This window comes from Amblyomma americanum, chromosome 10 (genome assembly GCF_052857255.1).
Source record: "Amblyomma americanum isolate KBUSLIRL-KWMA chromosome 10, ASM5285725v1, whole genome shotgun sequence".
Lineage (NCBI taxonomy): Eukaryota > Metazoa > Arthropoda > Arachnida > Ixodida > Ixodidae > Amblyomma > Amblyomma americanum.
The window spans coordinates 17924971-17937072 of record NC_135506.1 but is presented as its reverse complement, the minus strand read 5'-3'; the positions used below and the strand labels follow the sequence as shown (position 1 = coordinate 17937072).

Here is a 12102-nt window from a genome sequence, read left to right as displayed (position 1 = left end):
CTCATACTTTGTGTGAATGCTTCTTAGCATCATTTCTAAGCATTGAAAACATTTGCAAGTGACTTTTTATTCGTTGCATTGTCCCTTTAAGCCCCCCACAAATCATAATCAAACCCTCTCCCTCTTGCCGCAACTTACCAACTCCCTCCTTCTCCGTTCTATCCCCTTAAAGCAGTATTCACACGAGTGCCTTCGAGAGGGGAGGGAGTTAATGACGTCACTGGCCAGTGAAGCCCCCACTCCCGCTCCCGCATTCACACGGGAGGTGAAGTCTGAAGCCTGTTTCACATGCAAGCGAACTGCTCGCGAATTCCACTGCCGCAGTGAATACACCCCTCTCAATGACAGCCCGGCGTTGCCACTCGAGTTTGTACGCCGCACGTATAATTTTTGTTTAAAAAAATTGTATAAAGTGCTGTTTAATGCTTAATGTACATGAATTATATTTATTTAAATGAACTGTGAAAAGAAATGACAAAATAATGCTTATATATTACGCTTTTTTGTTTGCAGGCGTCCAAAACTGGTTGCAAGCCCATATTTTTGCCAGCAACATTGGTTTTCGCAGCGGTGCGAAACGCCCAGCGGCGATGCATGTGAAACGAAAGCTTGCGAACCGCTTTGCAGCGCCGCGCCGCTGTTCGCTCTGTTCGCCAATTCGCTTGCATGTGAACTGCCGTTGAGAGGGATGCCACTGTTGTGAGATGACAGAGGTGCACGGGCTTCCACGTCCAGTTTCCTCAAAGTGCTTCGTGTTCTCATATGACTCACAGGGCATTGCCTCCCTCTCCATGACCGTGCTTGTTCTGGCCCGATGGGCAAAATCGTCCACCTTCAGTTCTGAACCGGTTTTGCTGGTGTTGAGCGCTTCCCTGCGACCTTTGTTCCCCGATTCGAGACTCCTCGCAGCCTCCTTTGCCCATCGGACCAGAAGCACGTGTGTTTATGATGTAGGCCGGGAGAGGACTTCTCTTCGAAGTACTTGGTTTTCTCATATGATTCGCAAGGCATTGCCCTCCTTTCTATGACCGCGCCTGCTGTGCCCCAATGGGCAGAACTATGAGAAAAACCAACCACTTATGGTTCTGAATCAGTTTTGCTGGTGTCAAGTGCTCCTCTGCTGCCTTTGTTCCCCTATCTAGACACCTCGCAGCCTTTCTTCTCCCAGTGAGAGCCTCCTGGGTGTGGCGCATGTTTTGCCCATTGGACCAGAAGCACGTGTTTATGACAACGCAAGCGAGGAGAGGTCTATTTCCTCGAAGTACTTGGTGTTCTCATATGACTTGCAAGGCGTTGCCCCCATTCCATGACTGCGCCTGTTGTAGCATGATGGGCAAAATCGTCCACCTTCGGTCCTGAACCAGTTTTGTTGGTGTCAAGCGCTCCTCTGCCGCCTTTGTTTCCCTATTCTAGATGCCTCGCAGCCTTTCTTCTCCTGGTGAGAGCCTCCTTGGTACGGCGCATGTTTTGCCCATCGAACCCCGAAACACACGCACTTATGACATAGGTCGGGAAAGGTCTAGTCCCTCAAAGTACTTTGTGTTCTCATAGGACTCGCAAGGCGTTGCCCCCCTTTCCATGACCGCGCCTGTTGTAGCCCGATGGGCAAAATCATCCGCTTTCGGTTCTGAACCGGTTTTGCTGGTGTGGAGCGCTCCCCAGCTGCCTTTGTTCCCCATTATTGATGCCTCGCAGCCTTCCATTGAGAGCCTCCTCGATATAGCGCATGTTTTGCCCATTGGACCCCGAAACATGTGCGCTTATGACGTAGGCCGGGAGAGGTCTATTTCCTCGGGAAGTACAGGCGTGGACAGAAGTAAATGGAGCGCGCCGCACAAGAAAAAATTGCGTGTCAGCGCCGCCTAGCTGAACTAGACGAAAGCTCAAAATCGCCGCGCGCATGTGCAGGCTCCCTTCCAACGCAACCCTCTCAATGGTCCGCTTGCCTCGCATTCGTTCAGCGTCTATGTCGTGCTGCTGATGATGACGATCGGATGGTCGCTCTCTGTGTAGCTAGCGAGCATTCGGAATACACAGACCTTTGTCTTGATAAGGCGAATTGTGCGGGGACGGCTCTACCATTAAGCCGCTTCGTGTGAGACAGCCGGAGGCCTGTTTGCGCTGCAAATAACCCGTGTGTTTCGAACTTTTGCTGCCGCTGGGACTCTTCTGCGTCTCGCTCGCAACCAAACGCGCTCGAAACACTCAGTGTACTGCCGCAGTTTTGTGCTAATTTTCTACTGTTATCACTGATGATTCGCCTTGTCCCTGCCAGGCGCCGACGCCGCACTAGTGCGTGCACCCTGCCTGTCTCCCGCAAAGCACACTATCCCTATACTGGAACCTGCTCTTATCGCGACTGAGCAGCGCGCTGCGTATCACGCTGTCATTTGCGGAGCCGGGAGCAGAGCTCATGGTAAGCACCTTGCATGCACCTTCGGATCTTAGGAAGTCTACAAGCAGCCGCTGTCTCACCCACATGAATGCCGTGGCAGCGGTGCGTCACTGTTGTGTGCCCCGCATGCGAAATTTGGCATATAAGTACCCGTGTGCGCCCACTAATCAGAGAATGGACCACCACAGACACCGGCAAGCAATCCTAACTCTTCCGTGCGAGCTGTATTACTTCACTGTTACCGGTTACATATAGACATTGGTCTGTTTGGCAATATAGACATGGCAACTCAGCAGCTGCATCCAGCACCTTTGGAAGCAGTCACTATACTCTCGACGCTGGATTGCGCTGCACAAAGCTCCAAGAGCAGTGGCTTCGTCGTATTTAAGCTGACCTTCTAGGCCAGGTTTCAATGCAAGAGCAATGTGCTGCAGGACAGACACACAGGGCACATGCTTTGCCGCTCTATCGATTCCTCGTAGGAGCAAGCCGAAAATGAGCGGTAACTGTATTAAAAGGGCCCGAAACTGCGGTGGTGGATCGAGTGTTTTGAGTATATTTGGCCAATAGCGAGACGGAAATGAATCTGGGAGGCAACTAAAGTTCGAAGGACGCGTGCTATTTGTGATGGAAACGCGCCTACAGCTGTCTCAGATGAAACTGCATAATGATAGCGTCACCCCCGCGGGATTTGCGGCATCAAGGCAGCGGTCTGTGCATCCCGAAATGCCGCTCGCTACAAAAGGCCCAACCATCCGACCATAATCATCATCAGTGCGCCCCTGACACCGGTCGAATGTGAAGCAAGCAGAGCAATGAGAGGGTTGCGCCGGTTGGGGACCTGCATATGTGCGTCGCGATTTTGAGTTTACGTCTGGTTTGGCTAGGCGGCGCTGACGCGCAGTTCTTGCGTGCTGCTACGCACTGACGAACAATATCAACCGCACAAAAGGAAACCTGCCCCCAGTATATGCCCATGGACTTCACTCTTCAACGCAACGAAAAAAATGTCGCCATTCAGCACCTCCCTGCAGTGCGCCAGCGTGACTAACAGCCTAAAACCCCTCCCCTTCCCCCGTGCCTTACGCGACACAGCTGTCGTTCTTTTCACCCCCCCCCTCCCCTCCATACTTAAAAGACGCTAGCTACTGCCCTCAGTCACCCCTGATGAAGGAGCCGAGTCGGCTTCGAAACGTTGGGTTAAAGTTAACATTTTAGGTTGGAGATGTGCAGTTTATTATAAGTCTTCAAACCCAACCAGACAGGTAAATCTGTCAAAATGTTTAGTTTTCAGTTCTTTCTTGTGCAGCGCGTTCCGTTTACTTCTGTCCGCGCCTGTACCTGGTGTTCTCATATGACTCGCAAGGCAATTGGTCAACGCCATTGGCTGAAGAGCTTTCTTTGAGGAGTATTTGCTGCTGTGTTTTTGAATTGCATCGAGATTGCTGTGAAATTTTATTTTGTTTTCTTGTTTTTCTTGCTAATACCAAACTTTTGGCCATGGATGTACACTATCATGAAAATGTGCGCTTTTTGACACATGCTGGCAACGGACTCAAAAAAACAAGGCGAACTTCACTTGTGTGACAAGTGCAAGATCATATTGAACTTATCAAGCATTGTTAAGCAACGCCACCGTGGTTTGCCATGAGTTCAAGTGCATATGAATGAATGTGGTTTTACTAGCCATCATGTTTTTAGTTGTCAGTCATGTGCCATTCTTTGATTTCATTTCGCCACTGGCAGGTGGCATACTCTTATGTAATCAGTGTGCACATTTTATTATTATTTTTTTCATGGTACTGAATCAGTCTAGTTTTGTTTACTTCGGTGGCAAAGAGCATGCGTTTTTTTGAAAGAAAATATTTGCCTATTTATCTTCTCCTGGAATTTTTTTTTCATACAGAACACATATTTAACTGGTGTCTTGAAAGCATTTTTTCTTCGTATTCGTATTCTATTTGTATTCAAAATTTCGCTATTCGCACCACCCTGCTGACAACCTTTGCTGTCTGCTGCTTTACAACAGTGGTGACAGATTTGTTGCTGCCCTTAGTAAAGAGACTGTCCTCACTTTGAAGTCGGTGTGCCTCAAGAAGGCTAGCTGTTTTGGCAGGTACCAAAGGGTATAAACGAAGCTGTGCACATATTTGATGGTAGAAGCATTGTGGGAAGCAAGCATGTTGCCTCATTGTGCTACGTCCCCCGCATTCTTAAAAAGGGGGCGGTGAAACACTCTTGGTGGTAGAGTCACTGGATAAGTTTTCAGAGTACCGCAAACCTCCTCTCCCTGTGATCGGATTTGGAAGCTTCATGGCTGGCCCTGACTGATGTTTCCAGCTCTGCAATCGCATGCGTGTGCCTTCGCAACATCATTATTGTAAATGACAAAATAAACTTCTGCGTAGTTGGCACAGCTAACTTCCAAGATAACGTGAACAGACACTCAAAATAAACGGGAAACTACGGCTTTTGTAAGTCGTTGAAGCAATGTCTTGCGCATGTATGCAGGCCCTAGGCAAAAGCCCAGAGTCTTTGGAAGCCCGCCGCTCTATGGGAAGTCCTTGCAAAGCATAATGTTTGCTGTTATGGCAACATTGGGCCGCGGCAGCCATATTTCTTCCAAGCCTGACGGCGCGAGGAAAAGGAATGCGGTACTCTGATGCGGCTACTTGGTGGTCCATTGCCTTGTTTTTCCTTTCTTTCCTTGAAGTGCACTGTCCCCCCCCGCCCCCCCCCCCCCCTTTTTTTTTTTGCTGGTACAGCAAGATTTGAGAGCATAACTCACCAGCTTTCTTCTCCTTCTTCCAGTAAGCTAAAAATACTAATACCCCTGTCACACGGGCACCGAGAAGGCCTTTGAGAATTGGGTCCTTATATTCAAAGGCTTAAGGAGTGGAGCTACACGGCACAAATGTTGCGCCTTTGCCGTTAAAGGCCTTGGAGGCGAAGGCGCCCATCCGAGACCTTTGGACCTCAAAGGCGCGGCCTTCGAGAACCTACGATCGCAGTGCCATTTAACGTCAAAAAGTAAAAGCACTGAAAAAAAAAGTAGATGAAGCCAGCAATGTTTGAAAACATCTTTTAAAAATACAAAAGGTGTGTCTGGCCTTGCTTTTTGTACGGTGTTTATATTTTATGCCCAGATTTTAAGACAGTAAAGTGTTGCAGCAACACCAAGTGCCCCTGGTGGCCAAGACAATACACAAAACCTGCTGCTGCTGATGAGAGCAGCTGTTGCAGTTCTTTCAAGCAAGCAATTAAAATGAAAAAAATTGTCCGAGCTCAACAAATGAACAGAATTCCCCACTTTAATTTTAAAACAGTCACTTCAGCCGGCTCGAGCACAGCAGCGGGTGCTAAGCCTCAACGACTGTTTTACCTATGGGCTGCACTGTGTAGCAGCGTCGTTGCTCCTTTAAGCTTTCGCTCCGTTGGTGAAAAAAGGTGCCTTTGCTGGAACGGCCTTCGAGGAATGCTGTGTGACAGGGGTATAAGATGAGAGGGAAAGTTCTACAGACAACTGACAACTCTGATGAAAGCTGTTTTAGTGTGCCTATATGACTATGGTGAGAATTTTTTCGACCTCTGTCCTGTCAAACTTGAGTGCCCGGTCCGTTTCAAGTGCATGAAAGAGCTGTCTAGTGAAAAGGAGCATTCCAGCGGCATGTTCCAAGAAGGCTCAGGCATTGTCTGCGCGTTGCAAGATGTTTGAAAACGATGCTACTACCAGCTGTAGAAGCGAAACCATTACTACAAAGGTATATTTGCACCCCGGAGGCTTCCTTTCCATTAAAGATGCTGTTAGTTGCCTGAAACGCTGTTTGCAACCAGTGTTGTTGGAAAGATTTTGCTTCTAAATGCTTCTAGTAGTTGCAAAACATGATTGCCGATAAAGTGCTTCATTGTGTTTGGGCTTGTTGGGCTCAAGTCATATTTGCATGGCGGATTGAGATACTTGACAAGTCGGAACACTTGGAAGATGCCAAGTGAATTCTTGTGAGAGAGCCTGGGCCTAGATTTAAGCCTCTGGGTAATGATTATAAACTGCGCCGAAGGCTAGCATGGTTTAGTTCAGCTTCCTTCACCAACTGGCTGGCCCCTGACCAACCCTTTTATACTGTGAAACAGGTTCTCAAACTGGGTGCTATGAAATGCATGTTCTCTTGGTCTCTTGGGAGCAGTTATTGCGTTCCCCGAGCACCCAAATCCATGCATGCCTCAAGCATCACCTGCCCGTTATCCACTTCAGTTGGGGGCTAATCATAGTGTGATTGCTTATAGCAGACTGTCATGATACAATTAGTCATTAATTTTTGGGCATTTTTTGAGGGTCCATGCGTATGCACGTTGTCTTGCATGCATATTGGGCAGGTAGCAACAGAAGCCAAATCGCACGGCTGAAAAGATTGTGAACGTCTTGTCTGAAACAATGTCGCAGAGCCGAATGCAGGGTTTGGCGAGATTGCATTTTCACTGCAGGCGAGAAACGGTAAGCACGTTTGGTGTAGACAGGAGTAAGGCAATACCGAGCAAGGCATTATGGGAGACGAGACTGATATTTAAGCGTAGCGATCATGCTTCTTTATACTTTTGACACTTGCGGTTTTGCAGGATGAAAAGGGTTTTTCTAACTCTTGAATGCAACCTCCGTTAAAAATCCTGACAGACGGAGAAGCCGTGCCAATATGAATGACTGCGTCTGCAACTGTTTTGTATGCTTTTCTGTGAGTGCGTGTGTTTTGGTGGCCAAGCCCAAATAGCGATGTCAAGCACTGTTTGAAAGAGAAGGGTAGTTGTTTGAATACTGTTGAGAAGGGCACGCTACACTTGTTGCACATTGAAGAGCTGGCATTGCAGATTTTTTTTTTCCTTTTTGTCTAGTGATCTCGTTGCACGTTTTCTTCTTTGTACAGTTGTATACATATATGTGTATATACATATAGGTGGTACTATATACATAATTACAAATTAAACAAAGTTGCTTCTTGTACAAGGCTGTGTGTTTCTGTGCTGGCTGCGACACGCAAGCCTGCAAACCTAGTAGTGCTGTTTTTTTTTTTAAAAGGCAGCTGCTGGAGTGCTTACACGTGGACTTAACCGGCAGCTGGTAGGGGCCTCACTGATCTAGTATCAGTGGAGGGTTTAAAACTGCCATGATTAGTTAACGGCTTCCGACACCTCAGTTTTGAATGCTGCGCTCGTTACAGAACATGATTCCTTTTGCTTTGCGAATAGAATGACTTGCAACCACTTCACAACGAGTTATTTCTTTCGCTCCAAGCTAGCGGGAAACTTGTGCCACACCTAAGTAAAACGAGAGCTCTGTACACTCGACTGGTTGATTTATTCTAGTGGGTGTTGCTGCAGTACACATTTAGTAATCCGTTTCCACTAACAAAAAAAATTAAAAATGTTGTTCAGGAGTGGAGTGTACAGAAAGAGAAGTTTGGTTAAAAGGGGGGTGAATACTTTCTATGCAACTTGCATCTTTTCCATAATACTGTTAACTGTGCACGCATCACATGGTGTGCGTACTGCACAGACTATGGGTATTGCACCAGCACAGGCATATGAAAGCATACAGTACGGACTGCATTGGCTATTTGTGCAGTCGCTGCATATGGAACAGCTCAAGATACTGTGAAATGTCAGTAGTTTAGGAGTAGAACTGCGTTATAGTAAGCTTTGATATAGTAAAGTGAAACTGCAGTCCCCTTTTGCCTTATATAGTTGACTGTACACATTTTTTCGTTGATGCTAATTTTTTACAACAAATGGCTATAGTAAAGAGTGTCCAGCCATGGCAGCGTACTTCCCGCAGAATGATGACCTCCCAGCACACGCAAAGTCGACGATCGCGAGGCCAACGTATGGAGGCAAATAGATAACAAAAACGATAATACAGCATTTTTTTTTTGATGGCTTCACCACACAGCTCAAGGGCACGAGGAGAAAACTTGTCGAAGGCCTTGGGGCAGTGTGGCAAAGTGTGCGGCGCGCATCGAAAAAAAAAAGTAAATCTGGCTACGACGGTAGAAAGGAGGCGGCGCAGTTTGTTGAGAAAGGAAAGGTAGTAAAAGTACAGTGATGAGTAGAGAAGGGAAGAAAGGGGGCGAACGTTCGCAGCACGGCAGTGCAGCGTGGGCTTTTTTGCCGCTCTTGACTGAGTCGCACGCGTTTCTTAACCATTATATCTTAAATGACGCTGGGGCTGCGGAAGACGACGCTGTGTTCACGCAAAGCTTTGGTTTTTGCATGGAATCAAACTAGCATTATATTATCCACGTAGTATTCGTGCAAATGCAGTACTTCCACAAGACATAATCGAAATTGAAAACATAACAAAATGTGATTACTGAAAAATGATTATCACATAAGGTATCAATGAAGATGCTAAGAGAGGATATGAGGAAAAAAATGGACCACCAAATGCCACCATGCGTCAAATTACAGCATGAATATGCCAGCGGTTCAGCCGAGAGAAGCCTTTCACAAGGTGCAATTATGGGTGCAAAAATCACACGTTATACATTTGGACGGCTGCACCTACTTGTTTGAATGAGTACCTCTTCATGTTGGTGGCAGCGATGTAGCTCAGTGACTGCACCCACAGTCCTTAGGCAGTGAAGAGCCAGTATATGAATAAAACAAAAAACACAGCTGCTAGTTGCATTGCTGTACCAGTGCACCGTTGCACTTGACCTCGTTCTTGCGCTAATCAACAAATATACACTGCTAGAAATAAGAGTGCAATTAATTGTTTTGGTTATTTTGATTCTGCTTGAACTCTGTACTTTAGCTACAAAGCTAACAGGCTCCAGGATATGTAACGATCGCCTAGAAGGCAATTCCTCTTTAAAGGGGCTCTAGAACACCTTCAGAGGAGAGGACATCAACTTGCTCAGTCACTGCTTTGTGCTGTCATGAACACCTGAGCCAAACAATACACTTCTACAAACAGCAGAGAACCCACAATCACACATGAAAGTTGGTGAGCCCTTCCCTGCGACTTTTTCATGCTCGCACCCTCCTCCATCGCTCGCACCTGCAGATACAAGTTGAGAGGTGGCGTATGGTTAGATTCTTTGAGACGCTAGGCAGCTACCAAGGCCGCGGCCAATAAGCCGCGTAGATCCAGCGGGTCAGGAAGCTCTCCCCCGGAGGTGGGGCCGGCGGAGGAGCGCCGACCTTCCAGCGTGCAAAATGTGACGAGAGGAGGGGGAAAGGCGCAAAGACGCTGAAATTCAAATTTTGACTACAGGCAACTCTTTCTTCAAAATGCATTAAAAAATTCTTCCTGGGCTATATTTGTGAAGTGGCGTGCTTTAACATTCCAGGCATACCACAACTTCATTAGAGCCCCTTTCAGAGCCCCTTTAAAACAGTTCCTCAATGTAGAGCCTTTTCATGCAGAAATTAAAAGCAGTTGCATGTTGGGACTGGAAATAGCAAACAACTAACTCCAAGTTGAAAAAAAAAAAATGCACAGGACATTTAATATTACAAAACTTATTGACAGTGCCTATGTTCTCCTTCCATGCCTGACCACCGTCCAACCGTCTTCATCAGGCTCCTGTCTCCGCGATTGTTGTTGCTGGCTTGGCCCAGGTCCATTCAACTGAAGACTTCCTAGCTGTGATGACACTTCTGTGTTGATGTGACTCTGAAAGCACAGAACGTGATATATGCTGCAAATTAAGCATATGTAACATTAAATATAAATGTTGCAAGCACAGAAAAAGCACCAATCTCTGTTGCAGTGGAAAATTAAGTACAGTGATCAACTACACTGCATGGGGTAGCTCTGTCTGCTACAGTGCTTAGCAAAAGAAAATAGCCATGTTCTGCACTGTCGAGACCTTTCGCAGGTGTCCCGCTCTCTGTCTTCAAAATTTCCCTTCTGTACGAGTTTGAAGGCTCGTGCAATTAATATACTTTGAAACCTCGAAAATTTCACCTTACTTTTTACTAGATTTCTTCATAAACCCTGTGGAATGGCACCTGAGCATGTTCAGATTAAGAATGCCCACACTGAACAGAAACCATAAAGAGGATTAAAAAAAGAGCAGTAGTGCCTTCCAAATTCTGAACCTTTCCAAGACCAGTCTCAATGATAAGCTGCTTTCCACAACAAAAGGCCATGCGATTTCTTAAAATTAACTGATGGACTGCTGCACCACCTGTTTGATGAACTTTTGGAAATCAAACAAAAACAAGTGATTCATTGCACATGAGAATTGTTATGCACTTCATGGCCAAATATTATATTGGTATGCCTGTAATCTAAAGTCTGTTTAGCATACACCATGTACCAAAATGACTTGCCTGCATCTCGGCTTCATCGTCACTGTCATACTCGCCAGCAATAGGTACACGAAGTGTCCTTGTAGGCGGTAGCCTCTGGGAGAGTGACTGTAAAACTTCATTTCCCTTGCCTTCTTTGCACATCTGGTAATGCTTGCACAACAAGGCCGATATCTGTGGAGAACAATTAAAGTGCAAATGACAGCACTTTTGCGTGCACAGTGCTTGCGAATTGGGCTTCTAAAAAGACAGCAAGCTAACTATAAGAAAGCGAACGTTGAAATCCTACATATTCTGCATACGACGAACCTGCACGCTGGCACAAGGCAAGGAACAGCCAAATATGTAGTAACCATTAGTTTAAATGTGTCTAGCACGATTAGGTACTGAACCACACGCAAAAAAATGCTTGCTAATTTAGCTAAAAGAGTCAAATGGGGAGCGCTGATGCGCATTTTTACTTGGCCCAAGCTGCCGTCTTCGATGATGGTGTCGAATTCGTTGTCTATGATCTCTGCTATCAAGTCTGCCACTTCATCGGGGTGCAGAGTACCTACGAAAAACAAAAAACAAGACGATACAGCGAATTTCTGCCGCTTGCATACACGAATACTAAATGGTTTCTCTGACACGCCGCCGACAGGTACTATAACTACTACTGACCGTTTTCGGCGAAATATTGTTCCAGGACGCCGACTAGCCATTGTTCTTTCTCTCGCGCTTGAGGGCCACCCATGCCATTTTCAATCGCAACCTGAGAAATGCAGCCAAAACGTTAATACACTGTTTGGAGTCATAAACCACGGCTCGCTATAACATCACGACTCAGATCCTCATGACTGCTGAGCATTTACAGTCACAAATGCAGGCTTCCCTGAGAACACCATGTTTATCGCGTGTACCGATCACCACACTTGGTACTGCTGAAAAAAAAAAAAACTGACTGAGGCACACCTGTAGACCATGCCAGTCCCCAATTAGCGTTTTGACGGACACACGAAATGCCGTGTCAAAGCCGCTTTCGGACGCCGCCATGTTTAACGTGCTGAGTTGACGCTCGTGCTGCCCCCTTATATAGACACAAGAAAAGTTTCAGTTTCGATATGAGGAGGTGAGCAGTTTCGGTTATGCTCGTTCACCGGCCCAGTGCACCGGGTCATCGAGACAATAGCACTTTAAACTGTACATTTAAAAAAATGAAATATGAACATAAAGCACATGTTTCGCACATATTTTTTTGTTGAACCGGTGAACCTGTGCCCCCCGACGATTTTCTTTGCTCGGACCACCATTCCCTCCTTCTCTTAGTCCACCCTCCTTACAGCGCGGTTCAGGTGTCCGCCGTTATGTGAGACAGATATTGCGCCAAAAACTAATTTTGATGTTCTTTTTCCACCGTT

General features: G+C 46.5%; 1 protein-coding gene across 1 annotated transcript; it reads right to left on the bottom strand.

Moving 5' to 3' along the window:
• Positions 1 to 9871: 9871 nt before the first annotated feature.
• On the bottom strand, positions 9872 to 11759 carry LOC144107138 (pre-rRNA-processing protein TSR2 homolog). The gene is made up of 5 exons (XM_077640125.1): positions 11657 to 11759; positions 11366 to 11456; positions 11164 to 11255; positions 10724 to 10876; positions 9872 to 10061 (listed from the first exon to the last, which is right to left on the bottom strand). Exons 1-5 carry the CDS (start codon positions 11735 to 11737, stop codon positions 9921 to 9923), a joined length of 558 nt encoding a protein of 185 aa, XP_077496251.1. The 5' UTR covers positions 11738 to 11759; the 3' UTR covers positions 9872 to 9920.
• Between the last annotated feature and the right edge of the window lie 343 nt (positions 11760 to 12102).

What these genes read in the sequence shown, in the direction of transcription:
- LOC144107138 (XM_077640125.1), bottom strand. Translation starts at nt 11,737, where the DNA reads ATGGCGGCGTCCGAAAGCGGCTTTGACACGGCATTTCGTGTGTCCGTC. An exon ending in ACAATATTTCGCCGAAAACG is followed by an intron (nt 11,256 to 11,365) that starts GTCAGTAGTAGT and finishes TGTTTTTCGTAG; the next exon opens with GTACTCTGCACCCCGATGAA. An exon ending in ACGATGAAGCCGAGATGCAG is followed by an intron (nt 10,062 to 10,723) that starts GCAAGTCATTTT and finishes CTGTGCTTTCAG; the next exon opens with AGTCACATCAACACAGAAGT.